This window comes from Capra hircus, chromosome 3 (genome assembly GCF_001704415.2).
Source record: "Capra hircus breed San Clemente chromosome 3, ASM170441v1, whole genome shotgun sequence".
Taxonomy (NCBI): Eukaryota; Metazoa; Chordata; class Mammalia; order Artiodactyla; family Bovidae; genus Capra; species Capra hircus.
Window position 1 is genome coordinate 66099473 of NC_030810.1, and position 24278 is coordinate 66123750.

The 24278-nt window shown below is 34.4% G+C and overlaps 1 protein-coding gene across 2 annotated transcripts in view; it reads left to right on the forward strand.

Annotated features, from left to right (window-relative positions):
* The window catches only part of PKN2 (protein kinase N2), a 142084-nt gene that overhangs the window by 107654 nt on the left and 10152 nt on the right, over positions 1–24278 (forward strand). For both annotated transcript variants that reach the window (XM_018045701.1, XM_018045702.1), the window contains 10 exons: positions 1679–1822; positions 2146–2221; positions 2808–2982; positions 3208–3328; positions 5353–5483; positions 5565–5640; positions 5719–5810; positions 15952–16128; positions 21803–21865; positions 23136–23212. In XM_018045701.1, coding sequence (XP_017901190.1) covers positions 1679–1822; positions 2146–2221; positions 2808–2982; positions 3208–3328; positions 5353–5483; positions 5565–5640; positions 5719–5810; positions 15952–16128; positions 21803–21865; positions 23136–23212 — 1132 coding nt within the window. The remainder of the gene's footprint in view (positions 1–1678; positions 1823–2145; positions 2222–2807; positions 2983–3207; positions 3329–5352; positions 5484–5564; positions 5641–5718; positions 5811–15951; positions 16129–21802; positions 21866–23135; positions 23213–24278) is intronic.

The following is a 24278-nucleotide window of genomic DNA, read 5'->3' on the forward strand; positions in this document are numbered from 1 at the left end:
ATGTTATTATGAAAGTGAAAGTGTTAGTCACAGTGTGAAAAGTATAACAACTTTTAAGTATTACTAATTCCATTCCCAGCATCAATACTACTTTCATTTGCCTGATTCAAAACAAGTTTTCCTCCCTGACACTGTTGGAGAATACAGAAAGTAGACTTCTCCATTTCTAGTCTAAAATAACGTAGTCTAAATTACCAACCTTTGGTTCAATTATGCAGTTTATAGTTCCAAAGATAACTGTTTTCAAAATACTTAAAATTCTAACTTGAGTAGAATATTATAGCATTAATACTTACCACTTCTAAATGCCATTGTTGATCTTGAAATAATTATACTTCCCCTTTCATGACAAATATTCTCTCCATTAGTAATATCAGAAAGAAGCAGTGAGGTAGGAGGTCCTCCGCTCATGTGCTTAGCGCCAAGGTGTCTTTTCCTCGTCATTTTTCCTGATTGTCTGTGAGACCTTCCAGCACATTGTGTCTTGACTAATTTTTTTCATGTGTTGTTTTCTGTAAGTATTTTCTGGAAGTCAAATGATTTTATTATGCATACTAGGAGTTTAGATAATAAGATGCATAAGTTCAAAAATTGCAAGTTTTTATATGAAAGAAATAGTGTATTACTTTGTTGAGCCTAAAGGAAAAAAACATTTATCTCTTTCTATGGATGATCCACAAAATTCTGAAAAACAAAATAATGGAGAAGTCATGCTTTATAATTTAAATCTATGTCGTTTATGACTTGTATGTATAGGTCTATTTATGGCTTCGCCTCCAAATTATAAACTGTGTTCTACAAGTATATTTAATAATTGATTGTTAAAACCTTAAATATATTTCTCCACATAAGCATAATTTTTAATGACTATAGAGTTTTCCCTCATGTAGATATAATATACTTGTCCCTGGTTTTGTGCGGCTTTTTTGTTTTGCTTTGTCTAATATTGTAATAAATGAACATCTTTCTGCTGACCTATGCAGACCCCTGTAATCACTGGTCCTGTTACTCAGTATTATTCTTAAGAAGATTAAATGACCTAACATTCTTAAAAGTGTTTGGCATAGTGTGTGGCACACTGAAAATAGAGAATAAATGCTGTTTACAGATGTTTTCCTGATTTAGCATTCAGATAATAATGTTTGGACTTCCCTGGTTGTCCAATGGTTAAGACTCCACACTCCCAACGCAGGGGCCACAGGTTCAGTCCCTGGCCGGGGAAAGTCCTACATGCCGCATAGCCAAATAAATAGATAAGAAAGAAATAAAAAGGTTTGAAATGGGTTCTTTGAGATGAACACTGAGGTCATACAGTAGCACAACAAATGATGCCAGTTGGAAGAGGAAAATCCAAAAGATAATTGAAGCTGTGAGATGGGGAAGAGTTTCTGTGGTCATTCATCTGTATTGTTAGTTCCCAGTTATGTATTCTTTATCTCAAAGGAATACCTTAACTGAGGAGTGTCAGAATATGAATTTCTTCCTTTTAGTAAAATATATGTTTGTTAAAGTAATACATAAGAAACATTTATAAAAGCACTCTTTAAAATAGTGTGACTGTTGTATATGTTATCTTTGTTTATTGTGTTTGTATTTTGTACTTTTTGTAATATTTTATTCACATGTGTGTCCAATGATGTCTTCCCTGTTTTCTTTATTTTTTATTTAATTATTCTAGTCACGTGAACTGGAAATTTCAGTTTATTGGCGTGATTGGCGATCTCTGTGTGCTGTAAAATTTCTGAGGTTAGAAGATTTTTTAGACAACCAACGGCATGGCATGTGTCTCTATTTGGAACCACAGGGTACTTTATTTGCAGAGGTAATAAATGTATTTTATTTTAAATATGCATAACTGCAATTGAAATTATATATGTAAGCGACATGATGTGGAAGTGAGAAGAGTATTTAGGCTGAATGACAGATAACTTGAATTCTTGGCTCAACTCTGCCACTAAATAGTATATTACTCGAAGACAAATCATTTTTCTTTTCTAGGTCTGTTATCTCATCTAGAAAATGAGGGGATGGAACCAAATTATATCTCAGATTCTCTTAAGTTTTTAAAACTTAGAAGTTGACTGAATCTCGTGAACCATGAATCTAATGCTGTATTCATGTCAACTTAAATTTTCTTCACTGCAGGTTACCTTTTTTAATCCAGTTATTGAAAGAAGACCAAAACTCCAAAGACAAAAGAAAATTTTTTCCAAACAACAAGGTAATTACTCAGAAGTCAGGTACAAAGTGTTTCGGTGTTATCTTAAATATTTTAAAATGTACATACTATTTAAAAAGTGATACCCATCTTTGGTTTGCTTATTTGTTCAATTATTTACTTAATTTTATTAGGGAACATTTTAAACATATACATATGTATAGAGACTAGTGCAGTGTAACATCACTCAGCTTCAACAACAGTCAGCTCATGTCCAATTTTGTTTCATCCATGTTCCATCACTCACAACTTCCTCAGCTTATTTGAAGTGAACCCAGATATCATATTGATTCATCCATAAATATTATAGTTAGTATCTCTAAAAGATAAGAATTCTTTTTTTTTTCAACCTTAACTGCTTATCATTACTAGACTTAAATGAGCAATTCCTACCTATCTATTTTTAAACTGATTTTGCTTTTTTGCACTAGCCTTTAATAACAAATAGTTAAGAACTGTTTTTTTAAATGACAAATACTGTTTGTTCTTCATAAATTATAAACCAATGAATATGAATTTTTCAGTTATGGCTTTTGGTAATATATTTAAAAATTACTTTTTCGGTTTTCTTTATTTACAATATCCACAGGCAAAACCTTTCTCAGAGCTCCTCAAATGAATATTAATATCGCCACTTGGGGAAGACTTGTGAGAAGAGCTATTCCTACAGTAAATCATTCTGGCACCTTCAGCCCTCAAGCCCCTGTGCCTGCTACGGTGCCAGTGGTTGATGTACGCAACCCTGAATTAGCACCTCCAGCTAGGTATGTGTTTTAACATTTTTAAGCTTTTATAAAATAATTATTGTGACACTCATACATATTGATTACAGTGAATCTATTAGAAGTCTCATTTTTTCCAAATAGTATTTTGAAGTTAGTGCTCTACTTACTTTTAAAAACAAAAAAATTGTTTGCTTTAATTTTAAAGCTATTTAAAATATATACTTTTGATTACTGCTTTTGGTGAGTTGCTTTATCTTTTATAAGTGATTCCACAGTAACCAAGTTGGACTTTGATCTTGAGCCTGAGCCTCCTCAAGCCCCACCACGTGATTCTTCCCTTGGTGAAATAGATGAATCTGTAAGAGATTTGGATACACCAGGACAGGTAAGGCATTTTAAACCTTGTATAATTCCTTTTCACCAAATAAATTACCAGTTATAGCATCATGGTAGTTTATCAGCCGTAGCATCATTGGGCTTCCCTTGTGGCTCAGATGGAAAAGAATCTGCCTGCAGTGTGGGAGACTGGGATTGGTTCCCTGGGTAAGGAAGATCCCCTGGAGGAGGACATGGCAACCCACTGCAGTATTCATGGACAGAGGAGCCTACCGGACTACATGGGGTTGCAGAGTCAGACACAACTGAGCAACTAACACTATAGCATCATAATGAATGAGATGCACTTTTAAGTTGTTTCTTGTGAGTGAAACATAAAAACCTCTGGATGCCCATGAGCCACTAGAGATGGAATAGGTTGCTTATTCTAGGAGCCTGGGAGTATGGCTGGTATTAGATGAAGTATTTCCTGACACTGTGCATCTTCTAACTAGGTTAACATGATACCTGAAAATGCATATAAAATTAAAGTAATGTATTCATTTTTTAATTGAAATATGATTGATTTACAACACTGTTTCAAGTGTATAGCATAGTGATTCAGAATTTTTTTTCAGATTCTATTTCATTATAGCTTTTTAGAAGATAATGATTATAATTCCCTGTGCCATATAATATATCCTATTATCTATTTTATTTATAGAAGTTTGTATCTAGTAATCCTATACCCTTAGTTTGTCCCTCTCCTATTCCTTCTCCCCCTGGTAACCACAACTTTGTTTTCTAAATCTATGAGTCTATTTCTGTTTTGTAAATACGTTCATTTATATGATTTTTTAGATTTCACATATGTGGTATATACCATTTCTTCCTCTGTCTGACTTACTTCCCTAAGGGTAATATTCTCTAGGTCTATCCATATTGCTATAGAGGGCATTATTTCATTCTTTTTGTGGGCAGAGATTAATTTTCCATTGTATATCCATATACCACATTTTAATTTTATTGAAGTATAGTTGATATACAGTGTTCTGCTTAATTTCTTCTGTAGAGCAGAGTGACTCAGTTATACATATATTTTTTTCCATTACAATTATAACAGGATATTGAATATAATTTCTTATGCTTTATAGTGGGACCTTGCTGTTTATCCATCCTGTATATAGTAGTTTGTGTCTGCTAATCCCACATTCCCAGTCCTTTCCTCCCCCAAACCCCGTCACCCTTGACAACCACAAATCTGTTCTCTATATTTCTTGAGTGCTTTGTTTTGTAGATGTGTTCATTTGTGTCATATTGTAGATTCCACATATAAATGATATCATGTGGTACTTGTCTTTCTCTTTCTGACTTAATTCCTTTGGCATGATAATCTCTAGGTCCATCTGTGTTAGTGCAGACGGCATTATTTCATTCTTTTTTAATGGCTGAGGAATTCCATTGTGTGTCTGTGTATGTATACACACACACACCAAATGTTCTTTATCCATTCATCTATCAGTTGGACATTTAGGTTGTTTCCATGCCTTCGCTATTGTAAATAGTGCTGCAGGAACATAGGGGTGTGTGTATCTTTTTGAATTAGAAATTTGTCTCAGTATATGCCCAGGAGTGGGATTGCTGGATTATAGGGCAACTGTATTTTTAGTTTTTTGAGGAACCTCTGTACTGTTTTCTGTAGTGGCTGCACCAATTTACATTCCTACCAACAGTGTAAGAGGATACCCTTTCATGTGCCCATTGGCCATCTATCTGTACTACATCTTCTTAAACCAATGGTCTGTTGGTGGACACTTTGGTTGGTTGCTTCCATGAAACTAGCTATTGTAGATAGTGCTACTGTGTACATTGGAGCTCCTGTATCTTTTCAAATTAGTGTTTTTATTATTCATTTTTTACATTTTTAAGATGAGAGTAATATATAATTAATGACCATAAAAATGAATATCTAATAATAACATCTGAATTTTATTTTCTCATTCGTATTTATATTGACAACATTTTTTCTCTGTTCTTACCTAATAAGTTGTTTTCTGAATGTTTCTGATTTAATGAGCGTTTAATATTTTACAGGATTCAGAAACTGTTTTTGATACTGAGAATGACAGAAATAGAATACTTCCAAAATCTCAATCTGAATATGAGCCTGATATCCCTCAGTCAGGCCTAGAGTATAGTGGTATTCATGAACTTGAGGACAGAAGGTAAAGAATATATCCACAGCTTTACTTGCATGTTTGGTCCCATACTTTTGCCTTATTTTTAATTGGCATTACTGTTTTCAGATCACAACAAATGTTTCAATTCAATCTACAAGACTTCAGGTGTTGTGCTGTCTTGGGTAGAGGACATTTTGGAAAGGTAATCTTTTAAATTTTCTTTCTTTGTAGGCATGAGTAATCATTCAAATGAGAAATAATTATTTTAATCTAATTTTAGGTGCTTTTGGCTGAATATAAACACACAAATGAAATGTTTGCAATAAAAGCCTTAAAGAAAGGAGACATTGTGGCACGAGATGAAGTAGACAGGTTAGTTTTTTAAAAATGAAATTGTTACACTTTTCTAAAGTTATAACTTAAGAAAATTGATGTATTCAGTATATATGGAAATGATAAAATTATCTCTTTTTATAATACAGTTGATTGTTGAATAATATGGTCTTCAACTACTTGGGTTCACTTAATATGGATATTTTTCATTTAGTAAATGCTATAATATTACATAGTTTGTTGTTGGTGAATTCATAGATGTGGAAGAACTGCAGATACAGAGGGCTGAATGTAAATTATGCACGATTAACCCCCATGTTGTTCAGGGGTCAGCTGTAATAAGTAAAGAAACTAAATTAATGCATGAGGTGGGTATTGATTAAATATCGTTTTTCTTTCTAGCTAATTCCCTCTTCCCATTCTTATGACATTTTACTGCTTGGTGAATACCAAAAAAAGTTGATGAAATCTTTAAACTAATTCTAATATTAAGTTTTTATACTTGGAAATGTTAAAATGTTTGTATGAATTAGGAACTATTACACATCTATGGTTGCGTGAGGCTATTTTGCATTTCATACTACAGAAGTAATAAGATGTCATTTACAAGTAATCTTCAGTTAAGTGGTTAATTCCTTCTGCTTTTTAAAATACACCTATATCTATTTTTTGCTCTATTTCTCTTAAAATGGTAGCTTTTGACCACAGCATCTTTCCTTTCTGTGTGTAAATTGGTATGGATTCATCTTTATATACGATTATTAAAATGTAAGGACTTTGGGGATAATATTGTAATTAGGTTAGAGAATATAAAGACTATATCAAATTAATGGAGTGGTTCAACATGGAAATTGTTGTATAATAAAATGCATTTTATTACAGAAAGAGACATTTATTTGATATTTAGAAGAACTAGGAAGCATCAGTTGATAAAAGACAGCCCTAAATAATGAAAACAGCCTGGGATTATGAGTGAGAAGATTCTCTAGTCCTGATTGTTCCTTCTTAATTAATGATTTAATCCCAGGGCAGTTCACTGAACATCTTTGAGCCTCAGTTAACCCACATGTTTTTAAAATACATTTTTTGGTAATACTTGCCTAACTGAATTGGATTATTGCCGTATAATATATCAAATTGCTATTTGTAATATATTTCCATTGTATGGGAAGTTCTTAGAATTAGGATCAATCTTAAAAGATGAGCATTTCCTTTATGTAAATCTTTTCCTTTTGGATTTGCCTATTTATTTTTTATCTGTTTATCATACTCCTCAATTATATCAAAATAAACTCTTCCTTGATCTAAAACAACTCAGGATTTTGCATAATATTTATAAAATATTCTGAACACCATAGTATATACTAGCAGTTACATCAGTAGTTAAAGCAAACCTTTAATTACACTGTCAGTCTGTTTTTAATTACAATAATAGTACAGTCAGGTGTTTTTCTTTTCTGGAAGAATATTTGCTTTATTCCAGATCCATAATGGTAAATTCATTTATAGCCTAAAATAATAGTAATATAAAAGTGGTAATTACTCGGTGGTTTATATAACTTTCTGTCACATTGTTACTGCTTCGAGCCACATCTCTGTAGGAAAAAAAACTTTCCAATTAAATATAGATAGAATAATATTAATATTACTATTAAAGAAGAATGTCTGGATCAGAGGATGAAGCTTTAGCCAGATTCAATGGACATGGGTTTGGGTGGACTCCAGGAGTTGGTGATGGACAGGGAGGCCTGGCATGCTCGATTCATGGAGTCACAAAGAGTTGGACATGACTGAGCAACTGAACTGAACTGAGGACATTACCCCTACTTTAAGAGGTGGCAAGAATACACAGAAGAACTACACAAAAAATATCGTAATGACCCAGATAACCACAGTAGTAGGCTCACTCACCTAGAGCCAGACATCCTGGAGTGTGAAGTCAAGTGTACCTTAGGAAACATCACTATGAACAAAACCAGTGAAGGTGATGGAGTTCCAGTTGAGCTATTTCAAATCCTAAACATGATGCTGTTAAAGTGCTATACTTAATATGCCATCAAATTTAAAAAACTCAACAGTGGCCACAGGACTGGAATAGGTCAGTTTTCATTCCAGTCCCAAAGAAGGACAGTGCCAAGGAATGTTCATATTAGTACACAATTGCAGTCATGTCACATGCTAGCAAAGTAATGCTCAGAATTCTCCAAGCGAGGCTTCAACAGTATTGAAACCGAGAACTGGCAGATCATCAAGCTGGATTTACGAATGGCAGAGGAACAGAGATCAAATTACCAACATCCTTTGGATCATAGCAAGCTAGGGCTTCCCTCATAGCTCAGTTGGTAAAGAATCCACCTGCAACGCAGGAGACTCTGGTTTGATTCCTGGGTCAGGAAGAGCCTCTGGAGAAGGGGTAGGCTACCCACTCCAGTGTTCTTTGGCTTCCCTTGTGGCTCAGCTGGCAAAGAATCTGCCTGCAGTGCAGGAGACCTGGGTTCGATCTCTGGGTTGGGAAGATCCCCTGGAGAAGGGAAACGCTACACACTCCAGGTTTCTGGCCTGGAGAATTCGATGGTCCATGGGGTCACAGAGTTGGACATGACTGAGCAACTTTCACTTTACTTTTCATTGGATTATAGAAAAAAGCAAGGGAATTCCAGATAAAAATGTACTTCTCTTTCATTGACTACACTAAAGCCTTTGACTGTGTGGATCACAACAAACTGTGGGGAATTCTTCAAGAGATGGGAATACCAGACCATCTACCTGCCTGCTGAGAAACCTGTATGCAGATCAAGAAGCAACAGATCTGGACATGGAACAATGGACTGGTTCCACATTGGGAAAGGAGTATGTTGAGGCTGTATATTGTCACCCTGCTTATTTAACTTATATGTAGAATGCATCATGCGAAATGCTGGGCTGGATGAAGCACAAGCTGGAGTCAGGATTGCTGGAAGAAATAGCAATAACCTCAGATAAGAGGAACTAAAGAGCCTCTTGGTAAATGTGAAAGAGGAGAGTGAAAAAACTGGCTTAAAACTCAACTTTGAAAAAACGAAGGTCATGGCATCTGGTCCCAAATGGCATTTGTCACGTCATGGCAGATAGATGGGGAAACAATGGAAACAGAGAGAGACTTTATTTTTTTGGGCTCCTATTACTGCAGATCGTGACTGCAGCCATGAAATTAAAAGACACTTGCCCCTTAGAAGAAAAGCTATGACAAACTTAGACAGTGTTTTAAAAAGCAGAGATATCACTTTGCCAACAAAGGTCCATGTAGTCAGAGATATGGTTTTTCCAATAGTCGTGTACAGATGTGAGAGTTGGACCATAAAGAAGGCTGAGTGCCAGAGAATTGATGCTTAACTGTTGTGTTGGAGAAGACTCTTGAGAGTCCCTTGGACTGCAAGGCGATCAAACCAGTCAATCCTAAAAGAAATCAATCCTGAATATTCCTTGGAAGGACTGATGCTGACACTCCAATACTTTCATCACCTGAAGCGAAGAGCCAGCTCGTTAGGAAAGGCTGTGATGCTGGGAAAGATTGAAGGTAGGAGAAGGGGACAACAGAGAATGAGATGGTTGGATGGCATCACTGACTTAATGGACATGAGTTTGAGCAAGCTCTGGGAGATGGTGAAAGACAGGGAAGCCTGGTGTGCTGCTGTTCCATGGGGTCACAAATAGTCTGACACACCTGAGCGATTGAACAACAAAATTAATCTCAGTTCAGTCCCTCAGGCGTGTCTGTCTCTTTGCAACCCCATGGACTGCAGCATACAAGCCTTTCCTGTCCATCACCTACTCCCGGACCTTATTCAGAATTAATCTAGCCTTAGTGAAAGTTTGATGAGTGATCTTCATTTTACTTCAGTTATAAATTCACTTATTCGGTAACATGGAAGTAAAATAATCTCCAGTAGAAACAGGGAGATGTAAAATTCAGAATGAGAAATAAAACTCGCTCTTAGAGTAATTTGAGGAAAGCATCAAAAAGAAAACAATTATAGGAAATCAAGAAAAAACTTAATTTAGAAAATAAGAAAATAGAGCAGCATGTTTTTAAAAATAATGTAACTTGAAAGTCTGAATAGTAAATAACTAAGCAGAAATCCACTATATCCACTTTTCAGTTCATTCTTTTAATAGATCCATAGAATTCAATGTTATTGCATATAAGTGTAGTTTTTTAATAGATATTCTGGAGTACTTGATGGTTCTTAATATCAGTTTTATTTTCTAAATTTTATTTTTTTAGTATGAATCTTATTATTTTCCTTATAGAAAATTCCAAACCAACTTATTTTTTGTTTTTTTAGTTTGTTTTTGTTTTTTTGCTACTTTTATTGAGACAGAATTAACTTGCAGTACTGTATAAGTTTAAGGTGTACAGTAACATTTGATTTACGTACATCATGAAATGATTATCACAGTAAGTTAAGTGAGCATCATATAGATACAAAATTCAAAAAACAGAAAAAAGTATATTTTTCCTTGTTATGAGAACTCTTATGAATTATTCTCTTAACTTTCATATATAACATATAGCAATGTTAATTTTATTTATTGTACATTATATCTCTAGTACTTACTTATCTTATAACTGGAAGTTTGAACATTTTTTACTGCCTTTACACAAATTATGCACTAACTTCAAAGTAATGCAATTCATGTACAAAGATCACGTTTTCCACCTACCAATAGTTGAACTTGCTGAGTGCCATCTTCCCCTACTCCTAAGTAAGAATGTTAAATGTATGTTACAGTTATGCCTCCTCATTCAGCTTAGTTTCTGTACCAGTTCAAATTTCCAAGCAACAGAATAGACTTGGAAGTACATTTTTGCAGTTGCAGAACAAAAACATAGCTAGCCAGACTTTTTATATATATCATATATATGCTTTAATCCTAAGATTAGCCTTATTAGTGATGTAATTTTCCACTGACCAAAATAACTATTGTACAGTTTTTAAGTTTCTAACATATCTAATAATGTACTAAAGGAAGTATGCCAAAAAATGGGAGATAAACCATAAATACATTAGTTATGCAAATAAAAGAAATTAGATATGTTTGAGTTAAAGATAACATACACAGTCACAGACATAAAAGGGGAAATATCAAAGTGACAGTGCACTGGTGGATTTAGGTAAGGCCTTGTAAAGAAGATTGGATTGTGCTGGTCTTTGGGAGATGGAGGATATTTGGGAACATGGAGAGGAGAAAGGACAATTTAGGGGAAAATGTTTTGGACAAAATAAATAAAGTTTCAAGTTTTTCATGGACTTTTAAGGAGAACATACAATTTAGATTAAATTGGGAAAAGTTAAAGACTTATGGAGCAGCTTTTTGGTGTGCTGTAATATGCTTAAAATTATTATTCTTGTTTGGGTCTGTAAAAGCTTTCCTCTTTTACCTAAGATATATATATATCCGATCCTAATCAGTACTGTCAGTCCTCATCAAAGAATTCTATGAATGGGATTAAAACCATTTTAAGGAGCACTCTCATCAGTTCTTTAGACCATTTATATGTTGAACACAGGTCTAACCTTTAGTTACCCATCCAGTTGAGAATCAGTAATTCGCCGATAGTGAATTAGTAATTCATGCATGAGTGATACACAGTGAAGAGGCCATGTTTGTCATCTGCTTGACAACAAAACATCTTATCAGTTTATTTCATGTGTGTATTTTATCCTCATTAGCCACAATTTAGATAGACCTAGTAAATCACTTGTCTTAGAATCTAATTTGCAGATCTTACCCAATTGTACATTATTTCCCAATACATTTAAATGGTGATAAAGTCAAAGCTATTAACTTTTTTTTAATCATCTGTGAATTTATTTCTAATAGTGACTTAATTTGTAGTAGCATTTAGAAACCTTGCAAATGTATGTAGACATAAGCCAAACACTCTAGAAGCAATTACAATGGGGTTTTCTGAGTATATAAAATTATAAACAAACTGTATGAAATAGAGGGTAAGAGCTCATCTAGAATGTGACCATATTAGATGTGCTGTAAACACTATTTCATAGGAGCTATATTTACTGTATTTAAAACTGAAGAGGTGTTTTAGTTCATCATTCAGAATACAGCTATATTAACAGCAGTGAAAATTCCATGTTCCTTCTACACAACAGTTATACTTTTAAATGTTTTAAAATTCTCTTTAATTTTCTTGAATCATAGCAATATATCTGGATATCCAGACAAATGCTTTAATTTTTAAATTAACCTTTTTAAAATTAATTCTTAAGAGAGCCCAAAGAAAGGAGAATGAGTCTACCTCCTTCTAACATTAGAATTTTGGTTTGGTATTTTGAAATCAACAACCACATACACACATAAACACAAAATCTAAACAAGTCTTTAATTTTAAAAATAAAAGCATTATTAATGCTTTTCAACAAACTTTAATAGCAGTTTTTTATTCTGGTCTCAAAAGCAAACCAAAAAATGCCTATTTTATGTTAGAAACATAAATGTAAATTTAAATTTGTATATTTATTTTGATCAGTCCTTGAAACGTTAATTCAAAATTTTATTTGAATAATATTTGACCTGGTTTTCTTCTGCTTTGAGGTTTTTTTTCTTTGTTATATGTATACGTGTGTCTGTTTTTCAAATTCTTTTCCCATTTAGGCTGTTAAATAGTATTGAATAGAGTTCCTTGTTGGTTATCCACTTTATTTATTTTTTTCAATTCTTCACTTAACTATTTATTTTGTTTTCTTTTGTTTTTTCCTTTTATTTTTATTTTTCTTTATTATGCTTTACAATACTGTATTGGTTTTGCCATACATTGACATGAGTCAGCCACGGGTGTACTTGAGTTCCCAATCCTGAACCCCCCTCCGACCTCCCACCCCATATCATCTCTCTGGATCATCCCTGTGCACCAGCCCCAAGCATCCTGTATCCTGTATCGAACATAGACTGACGATTCATTCCTTACATGATAGTATACATGTTTCAATGCCATTCTCCCAAATCATCCCAACCTCGCCCTCTCCAACATTGTCCAAAAGTCCACTCTACACATCTGTGTCTCTTTTGCTGTCTTGCATACAGGGTTATCATTACCTTCTTTCTAAATTCCATATGTATGTGTTAGTATACTGTATTCGTGTTTTTCTTTCTGGCTTACTTCACTCTGTATAATTGGCTCCAGTTTCATCCACCTCATTAGAACTGATTCAAATGTATTCTTTTTAATTGCTGATTAATACTCCATTGTGTATATGTACCACAGCTTTCTTATCCATTCATCTGCTGATGGATATCTAGGTTGTTTCCATGTCCTGGCTATTATAAATAGTGCTGCGATGAACATTGGGGTACACATGTCTCTTTCAAAAAATCCCAGCAGTGGGATTGCTGGGTCATAAGGCAGTTCTGTTTCCAGTTTTTTAAGGAATTTCCACACTGCTCTCCATAGTGGCTGTACTAGTTTGCATTCCCACCAACAGTGTAAGAGGGTTCCCTTTTCTCCACACCCTCTACAGCACTTATTGCTTGTAGACTTTGGATCGCAGCCATTCTGACTGGTGTGAAATGGTACCTCATTGTGGTTTTGATTTGCATTTCTCTGATAATGAGTGATGTTGAGCATCTTTTCATGTGTTTGTTAGCCATCTGTATGTCTTCTTTGCAGAAATGTCTATTTAGTTCTTTGGCCGATTTTTGATTGGGTCATTTATTTTTCTGGAATTGAGCTGCAGGAGTTGTTTGTATATTTTTGAGATTAGTTCTTTGTCAGTTGCTTCATTTGCTATTATTTTTTCCCATTCCAAAGGCTGTCTTTTCACCTTGCTTATAGTTTCCTTTGTTGTGCAGAAGCTTTTAATTTTAATTAGATGCCATTTGTTTATTTTTGCTTTTATTTCCAATATTCTGGGAGGTGAGTCCTAGAGGATCCTGCTGTGATTTATGTCTGAGAGTGTTTTGCCTATGTTCTCCTTTAGGAGTTTTATAGTTTCTGGTCTTACATTTAGATCTTTAATCCATTTTGAGTTTATTTTTGTGTGTGGTGTTAGAAAGTGTTCTGGTTTCATTCTTTTACAAGTGGTTGACCAGTTTTCCCAGCACCACTTGTTAAAGAGATTGTCTTTACTCCATTGTATATTCTTGCCTCCTTTGTCGAAGATAAGGGGTCCATAGGTGTGTGGATTTATCTCTGGGCTTTCTATTTTGTTCCAGTGATCTATATTTCTGTCCTTGTGCCAGTACCGTACTGTCTTGATGACTGTGGCTTTGTAGTAGAGCCTGAAGTCAGGCAGGTTGATTCCTCCAGTTCCATTCTTCTTTCTCACGAATGCTTTGGCTATTCGAGGTTTTTTGTATTGCCATACAAATTCTGAAATTATTTGTTGTAGTTCTGTGAAGAATAACACTGGTAGCTTGATAGGGATTGCATTGAATTTGTGGATTGCTTTCTGTAGTATACTCATTTTCACTATATTGATTCTTTCAATCCATGAACATGGTATATTTCTCCATCTATTAGTGTCCTCTTTGATTTCTTTCATCAGTGTTTTATAATTCAACATCCATTTATGAGAAAAACTCTCCAGAAAGCAGGAATAGAAGGAACATACCTCAACATAATAAAAGCTACATATGACAAACCCACAGCAAACATTATCCTCAATGGTGAAAAATTGAAAGCATTTCCCCTAAAGTCAGGAACAAGACAAGGGTGCCCACTTTCACCACTACTATTCAACATAGTTCTGGAAGTTTTGGCCACAGCAGTCAGAGCAGAAAAAGAAATGGAATCCAGATTGGAAAAGAAGTAAAACTCTCACTGTTTGCAGATGACATGATCCTCTACATAGAACACCCTAAAGACTCCACCAGAAAATTACTAGAGCTAATCAATGAATATAGTAAAGTTGCAGGATATAAAATCAACACACAGAAATCCCTTGCATTCCTATACACTAATAATGAGAAAGTAGAAAAAGAAATTAAGGAAACAATTCCATTTACCATTGCAACGAAAATAATAAAATACTTAGGAATATATCTACCTAAAGAAACTAAAGACCTATATATAGAAAATTATAAAACACTAATGAAAGAAATCAAAGAGGTTATCCACTTTAAATGTAGCAGTGTATATATGTCTGCTTTGAGTTTTAAGTCAGGCTGATTTACTAAATATTTTCAGGGGACAGAAGGTTGGTATTTCTTGCCCTTTAGGCAGAATTAATGTTTCAGAGTCAATAAGTTTGACCGCTGTTCTTTTAAACAGCTTATAAGAATTCTTACAGGGAAAACCTGTGATAGCTATATAGATTTTATAGATAAATTATATCATTCTCCAAGAGCTTTCTTGAAGCATTTATAGAATTCTCCATGAAATTCCTTTATTTTCCAGGTAGCCTTCTAAATTAAAATATTATGCAATGTATTTTTACCTCTCAGCTTTATATGATAGAATATTTGGATACCATAGCTTATGAATTATAAATATACACTGTCCTTGAAATCACCTTGATCACAGAGTTTATATTTTAAAATAATGCTTTAGGTTGCTAAATCTTACTCTGATCAATTCCTGAAAATTTTTCACAATTCACTTCCAATTAAGACTTTTTTATGATTACCACTAGTCTTATGTGTGCTACTCTGATACTGCTGCTGCTGCTAAGTTGCTTCAGTCGTGTCCGACTCTGTGCGACCCCAGAAACAGCAGCCCACCAGGCTCCTCCATCCCTGGGATTCTCCAGGCAAGAACACTGGGGTGGGTTGCCATTTCCTTCTCCAGTGCATGAAAGTGAAAAATGAAAGTGAAGTCGCTCAGTCGTGTCCGACTCTCAGCGACCCCATGGACTGCAGCCCACCAGGCTCCTCCGTCCATGGGATTTTCCAGGCAAGAGTACTGGAGTGGAGTGCCATTGCTTTCTGATACTATCAATAGTGAAATTTATGTCATGGTAATCATTTAGTTTTCATTAACATATTTCTATTAAAGTTATTTATATATCACATAGCCCAAATTTTCAAAGCATTTATAGCAAAACGACATATTTTATGGTTTTAAAGTCATAATGATTAAGAGCTTTGCTTATTTTAAGAGTTTAGTAATTTTTAAATAATGTTATTTACAACTAGAACTTAAAAAAAAATACCAGTGATATTTTAATGTTTTCTCTTACAGCCTGATGTGTGAAAAAAGAATTTTTGAAACTGTGAACAGTGTAAGGCATCCCTTTTTGGTGAACCTTTTTGCATGTTTCCAAACCAAAGAGCATGTTTGCTTTGTAATGGAATATGCTGCCGGTGGGGACCTAATGATGCACATTCACACTGATGTCTTTTCTGAACCGAGAGCTGTGTGAGTATTTTAGACATTTTTCTGAGTTTCTTCATGACTGATTGCTTTCTGGGAAGGAAGAAAACTCTATGAATTTTAGATTTATTTTTTTCCCTCAAATGGAAAATAGAGGAAGGAGTCTTAGAACTCTTTACTTGCCTTTTTGCCATATATAAATGTATCTATTTTTCTCTGTTGTTCATGTTGAAAATTTCATGTATTACCCTAAGTCACACTTGATAAGTTAGATATACCATTTAGGTTTGTTTTAGTAGAATTTCTTTTTTTTCTAGTAAATTTCACCCTAATTAATGCCATCTGGGACCATGGCTTTAAATATTAACTATACTCAAAGTACATTATTAAGTAAAAAAAAAAATGTGAAGAATTCTTCTCATATATTTGTATGAAATATTTATATTTGCATTTTAAGGGGTAGTTTAAAATAGTATGCCTTAAGTATTAAAATACTTAATGCATATGCTTAAAATATCTCTGAAAAATATAAAAGAAATTGATATGCATGGCACCTCCAATGAAGGGCGTAGAATCCAGATTTATGATAATAAATAACTGAGTGTACTGCTTAAAATTTATATTTCACTGAATACTTGCTGGATCTCAGGTACTATGTTAATTATTTTAATTTATCACCGTAATCCTTTTTGTAGTTTTTGAGTGTGATATTATATGGAAGTTTGCTTATTCAGATGCAAAAGAATAAATAATAACACACACTTGTGACTAAACATAATGTGTATATATTCTCCCCCTGTTGTTATCTCAGTTTTATAGCTCTTAAGTGTGGAACTAGGGATTTGACCCTAGGAAAATTTACTCTTAATAGCTACACTCTATGTGCAGGTGTTTACCAAATTTATGTCTCCAGCCCTTATATCGTTCCTAAACTTACAACTCTAATAGCATTCAGCAGCTAACTCGACTTTTCCCTTTATGTAGCTGACAAGTATTTCAAGTATCTCAAAATGAACTTCTGGTGTTTCCCATTTCCCCACACTTCACCCACCACTCCCCAGCCTGTTGCTTTTCTAGTCTTTTCTCTTACTAAATGGTAATACCATGTACCAGTTGTTCAGACCAAAATACAAGGAGTCATTCTTGATTCTCTTTTTTCCTTACCTGCAACATGTAAATTCTGCCTCCAAAATATAAAATTCATAAACCAGTGATTAGTAAATCTTTGTTGTTGTTGTTTAATCGCTAAGTTGAGACCGACTCTTTTGTGACCAAATGGACTGTAACCTGCCAGGCTCCTCTGTCCATGTGATTTCCCAGGCAAGAATACTGGAGTGGGTTGTTGTTTCCTTCTCCAAGGTATTTTCCTGACCCAGGGATTGAACCTGCATCTCCTGAGTTGGCAGGAGGATTCTTTACCACAGGGAAGCTCAGTAAACCTTTATTGGGTTTATTATAAAATTTTTATCTCTTGTCTATATTCTGACAACTGACATTAGTGTGACATTTTTACTTTCCTCCCTTTATTTGATTCTTACCATAACCATTAGAGGTATAACAGAACAGATAGTACTGTCATATTTTCAAATTTCAAATAAAGAAATAGGGCATTAGTTCTGGTGGATGGTGAAGCTTTCAATAAAGGAGGCAAAAGCCACAATATAATAGATAGCTATTAAAAATTTGTTACCTGCATATTTAAAAAATAAAAGCAGGCCATCTATACTATGCCTAGCCCTGTACTAACTGCTGTGGAAATTTTGTTTTTGTTTTGTTATGTTTTTTTTGAGATAAATATAAATTCCTATTCTGCATTAACGTACTTTTTATTCTTTCTGAGAGTACAAATTACATAGTAGCAGTGAAACAATTAACCCCAGTGAAATACAAGAATAAAATGCTACATTGCAATACTTTATATCTACAATACCTCCCTCTAATCATTCAGATCTCACCTGCAATGTCATTTCTTTGAAGGTCCTTTTTTGAGTACTTTATCTAAAATATCACTGTATCACTAATATCTAAATCAGGCCATTCTATTCTGTTTTATATTTTATGTTCTCCATACCACTTTATTTATATCTGAAATTGTCTTATTTATTTTTTACATTTTTATTGTCTGTTTCCCCTCACTAAAAGGGCACAATGATGACTTATGTCTATTCTGTGTACTAGTGGAACACCTCGAGGGAAGGGGTGGCTCACATATACTAGGCAAACATATTCTTATTGCTTGAGGCAATGGAATCAAAATTAGTCCTAGCCTTGCTGTGTTCTAGCTATGTGATTTTAAATAAGTTACTCTATGAGAGCTTCATTTTCTGTTTCTGTGAAATATTTATCTTAAAGGTTTAATTTGAAAATACTCCCTGTACTTAGTTATTTACTAAGTATCATTCAGTTCAGTTCAGTTCAGTTGCTCAGTCGTGTCCAAATCTTTGCGACCTCATGAATCGCAGCACACCAGGCCCCCCTGTCCATCACCAACTCCCGGAGTTCACTCACACTCATGTCCAGCGAGTCAGTGATGCCATCCAGCCATCTCATCCTCTGTCGTCCCCTTCTCCTCCTGCCCCCAATCCCTCCCAGCATCAGAGTCTTTTCCAGTGAGTCAACTCTTCGCATGAGGTGGCCAAAGTACTGGAGTTTCAGCTTTAGCATCATTCCTTCCAAAGAAATCCTAGGGCTTATCTCCCTCAGAATGGACTGGTTGGATCTCCTTGCAGTCCAAGGGACTCTCAAGAGTCTTCTCCAACACCACAGTTCAAAAGATCAATTCTTCGGTGCTCAGTCTTCTTCACAGTCCAACTCTCACATCCATACATGACCGCTGGGTAAACCATAGCCCTGACTAGATGGACCTTAGTCAGCAAAGTAATATCTCTGCTTTTGAGTATGCTACCTAGGTTAGTCATAACTTTTCTTCCAAGGAGTAAGCGTCTTTTAATTTCATGGCTGCAGTCACCATCTGCAGTCATTTTGGAGCCCCCAAAAATAAAGTCTGACACTGTTTCCCCATCTGTTTCCCATGAAGTGATGGGACCAGATGCCATGATCTTCGTTTTCTGAATGTTGAGCTTTAAGCCATCATTTTCACTCTCCTCTTTCACTTTCATCAAGAGGCTTTTTAGTTCCTCTTCACTTTCTGCCATAAGAGTGGTGTCATCTGCATATCTGAGGTTATTGATATTTATCCCGGCAATCTTGATTCCAGCTTCTGCTTCTTCCAGCCCAGCATTTCTCATGAGGTACTCTGCATATAAGTTAAATAAGCAGGGTGACAATATACAACTGTGATGTACTCCTTTTCCTGTTTGGAACCAGTCTGTTGTTCCATGTCCAATTCTAACTGTTGGGACAATCTTTTTACAAATAAAAGAGAAGGTATTTTTATAATTTTCACAGTTTTGTTTTACCACCAAAATAAATTTGCTTTAAAAAAAAAAACCACCTTAAACAAGTTTAGAATCACATTGGACTTTACTTCTGATAATTATTTAAGGTCTAATGTATAATAAAATATTTATTAATAGTTGAATTTTAAAATTCTCAAAATTATGGCTCCATCTTTATAAAAATAAGTAAACACAAAAGATATCTGTATTATCTATATGTACACATAAATGCATTCTAAAAGTTTGAAGAACAATCACCAAACTAATAAGAGCAATGGATAGTAGTGGTGTTAGGATGAGATGGAGATGTATGAAAGAAAAATTGTGCTTTGGGGTATGGGAGTTACGTGTTTTTTATCGAGGAAATATCCTTGTATTACTTGTAAAATTAAAATTCTCTTAAGTGTCTCCTTGTAGGCTATTCTACACTGAAGACAGCCCTGCAGTTTTTAATTCATTCATTTGTTACTGACCTACCTCCTCATTCGTTAAGGCTATTGTGTATCAAGCATTTTGCTCAGCATTTAGGCTGAACTCTGAAAAAGACAAAGATGGTCCAGTCTCTCAAAAGTTGGTATTCTAGCTTGGATGAAGTTTTCCTAAGATCGAAACCTATTTAGCCAATTTCCAGACGTCTTCCCCTGTCCCAAGGCAATTTGAGGTCAATATCCAAACACAAACTCACTTTCCCCACAAAACTTGGGCTACTTCTGTATTTCTTCACCTCTTCATTATAATAAAAAGGAAACCTTGAGAATCATTTTCAGCTTTTCCTTCTCCCTCATCCTTTATATTAATAGCTAATGAGACACTAAGTCCTGTTGTGCTCATTTTTAAGTTTCTCTTAAATCCATCTCTTATTCTCTTTGTGGTCACTACATTAGAGGTTCTAATGATCTTTCATCGGTACTATCATTTTAGCCTTGCTGCTGCTGCTGCTAAGTCGCTTCAGTCGTGTCCGACTCTGCGACCCCATTGACGGCAGCCCACTAGGCTCCTCTGTCCCTGGGATTCTCCAGGCAAGAACACTGGAGTGGGTTGCCATTTCCTTCTCCAATGCATTAAAGCGAAACGTGAAAGTGAAGTCGCTCAGTCGTGTCCGACTCTTAGTGACCCCATGGACTGCAGCCTACCAGGCTCCTCCATCCATGGGATTTTCCAGGCAAGAGTACTGGAGTGGGGTGCCTTTGCCTTCTGTTCATTATCCCTCTGAATATCTACCTACTTGCACTCCAGCCTTCACACTACTATCAAGAAATTTCTAACATAAATCTGATCATTCCGCTCTCTTTAAAATGGTTTGATTCAGTATTGCTAAAAGAAGAATTTTCAGTACAGGCATACCTGCGAGATATTGCAAGTTCAATTCCAGACCATTGCAATAAAACAAATATCATAATAAAGTGAGTCATGTGAATTTTCTGCTTTCCCAGTGCATTTAAAAGTTGCATTTACACTATACTGTAGTCTATTAAGTGTATGATAGCATTGTCTTTTTAAAAAATGTACATACTTCAATTAAGAAATACTTTGCTAAAAAATGGTAACTATCATCTGAGCCTTTGTGATAGTAATGTCAGAGATCATAGATGACTGTAACAAACATAATGGTGATGAAAAAGTTTGAAATATTGAGAGAATTACTAAAGTGTGACACAGAGACTTGCCATGAGCAAATGCTGTTGGAAAAATGGCACCCATTGTGTTTCCATTCAGGGTTGCCACAAACCTTCAATTTGTTTAAAAAAAAACCAGAGTTATCTGTCAAACACAATAAAAGTGAAAATGCAGTGAAACAAGGTATGCCTTTGTGCACAATATGACAATCAGGGTCTTTTGCAACTAAATCTCAGGCTGTCTTCCCAGCCTCATCTTCCACTGCTTCTTCCCTCAGCATTTACTTCAGCCACAAACTTGTTATTGGTTGTCAAACATGCTATGCCTTGTACACCGCTGTTCCTTTCCCTCTTAGGGAAATGCCCTGTATTTCTCCCACAAAAGTTCTACCTTTTATAACATCCTTCTGCCTTTATAATGCATATTGTAATTGTTTCCAAAGAACCAGATCAGAAATCTACTGTGAGGACTTAAGTGGCTCCCACTCAGACGAAGTTAATGGCTTCCATTTTAGAGACTGTCTTTTTCTTTCTTATTTTTAAAACACTTAGCACATATCTTACATGTCTGGCACATAGTAAGGACTAAATAAATATTTGTGAAATGAATTAACTAGAGTTCTGCTTTGAAGCATAAAAGTGTAAACTCTGGGATTCAAAAACAGTGTAATTTATTTAAATTCTTTGATTTAATTCTTGAAACAGATTTTATGCTGCATGTGTAGTTCTTGGGTTGCAGTATTTACATGAACACAAAATTGTTTATAGGTAAGTAAAATTTTGATACCTTCTAATTGCTTATTGATATGAAGTAGAATTAAAGATGATTAAGAATAGTTTGTGTTTAACCATCTTCATAATTTTCTCTTTCATATGGTAAGTGACCACTAAAAAAGTTAAAACCCAATTTTGAAAGACATAGTTAACACAGTAATTATATAATGAACTTCTTTGTTACTGGTCCTCTGACCATTACCTAATTAGAATAGTCAAATTGTAAGCTGGCCTATGATAACACAATTTACCAACAGTATTCATCCTGGTGCATATTTATATTCAGTTGATCATCTATAGAAAATTTCTGTAGACCACTACTACTGAAAATTTATTCATGATAAATAGCTTGTGCCATTTTGCTTCCTTCATTAAGCCTTGCTAAATGAAGTATACTTGAGGACATAGCTGATTAGCTGATGTATGTACTGGCACAAACTTCTTACCAAATTGTAGACCAGTTAGAAATACTTCATAGTCCAGCAGCTCGTCTGTGGGTAACACTTTGAATAGCATTGCTCTAGACCAGAAAAATTGTAGGAAGGCCAGTCAGAATTAAAAGACTATAAAGGTGAGTTTATTCAAACTTCTAACAATGTTTTCAAGGTAATGGTTTCCTCATGACCTTATTTTACTCAAAGAATAAAATATTTTCAAGTTAATTTTTAATCATTTAGTATAACTTAATACCTTCCTCTTTATTTTGAATTATTCTCTTAGAATGTTAAACCTGCTTGCTTATACCTTATTTTATGCTGTTCATTTGACAGTTCTTTCTTATGGATGGTATGTAGGGAATTCAAACAAGTCCGAGAGTTCCCTGGTGATCTAGTGGTTTGGATTCAGTGCTTTAATTACTGTAGACCAAGTTCAGTCCCTCGTACAGGAACTGAGATCTTGCATGCCATGTGGCATGGCCATTAACTTATTTATTTATTAAGCTTGAATAATATGAAAGTATAGGTATCATAGAAACTCTTCCTAAGCTTTAAAATATATGTTTAAATAGATAAAACATTTCTCTTAGATACATTCTTACTTTTCTACATAGTGGGGGAATATTCAGAAATTATATTTTATAAAGTAACAATCTTGCCAAAAAAATATAGTATTTATAGTAAATCTCAAACCATAATATGAAAAAACTCATTTTTTAGTAAAGAGAAAGTATAACTCATATTAAAATGATGTTTCTACTTTATTATCTACTGATTTTATTGATTTTTTTTTATTTTGCCTTTTTTTTTTTTTTAATCCTGAACAGAGATTTGAAATTGGATAACTTATTGCTAGATACAGAGGGCTTTGTGAAAATTGCTGATTTTGGTCTTTGCAAAGAAGGTAATTGGATATTTTAAAGTGCCTTTTCTAATAAATTACTATTGCTTTGTGCTTTGGAAGTTTTCAAATGGAAAGCAAAATGTATTTTTTAATGTATTAAAAATTAAACTTTATGCTTTATTGAGATATTACAGATTGTTCATATAACCTAATCTATAACAATTATTAAGAATTTATTCTGTGAACATAAATAAGATTAGGTTTTCAGAAATCACAGTATAGAAAATAAGAGTCTCTTTGTATGGTTAATAATTTTCTCACTACTCTAAGAAAGCATTGGTTAATCACCAGATTTTTTGCTTTGCTATTATTGTGCAGAGTAAATTTAAATTACATACGCCTAAAAACCTCTCCTGCCTCTTAAATCTTTTAACATTTTAAATAGGAAAAAAATGCATATACCTCAAGAATCTTTTTTGTATATATATGTGTGTGTGTGTACACAGAAGTAAATAAACATCTAAACTGGAAAAATTTGAATCATATGTAGCATAAGAAAGTGTAAAAAGCATGGGCTTAGACACCACCCTTGGATCCTGACTCTGCCACTTATTTGCTCTGTGTCTTTGGACAGGTTACTTCTAACCTCATGGAGTCTGTTTTCTCAGCTATAAAATAAATGTAATTCTTCTTGTTTAGGAGCATTATGGCAACTAGAGATAGTGCCACAGTTTGTGGCACTGTGCCTAATATAGTAAATAGGTACATTTAATACATTGTATTGTAGGAAACATTGTCTCCCTCTCTACCCTGGTACTTCTTGTTTCTTTCTTTCTTTTTCTTTTTTTTGCATGTATCTTTTTTTTTTTCATGATCTTAATTTTTTTTTATTTTTTTAATTTTAAAATCTTTAATTCTTACATGCCTTCCCAAACATGAACCCCCCTCCCACCTCCCTCCCCACTTCTTATTTCTTATTCAGCTTTCTTTCTGCCATATGCTGTAGTGCTTGGCACATCTTAAGTATTCAGTGAGTAATTAATAAATAGTTGGATAAATAAATGAATGAATGAATTTTGTAAAGCTTTGTCCATTATTTACCCACTGACCTCCTAATTATTGAATC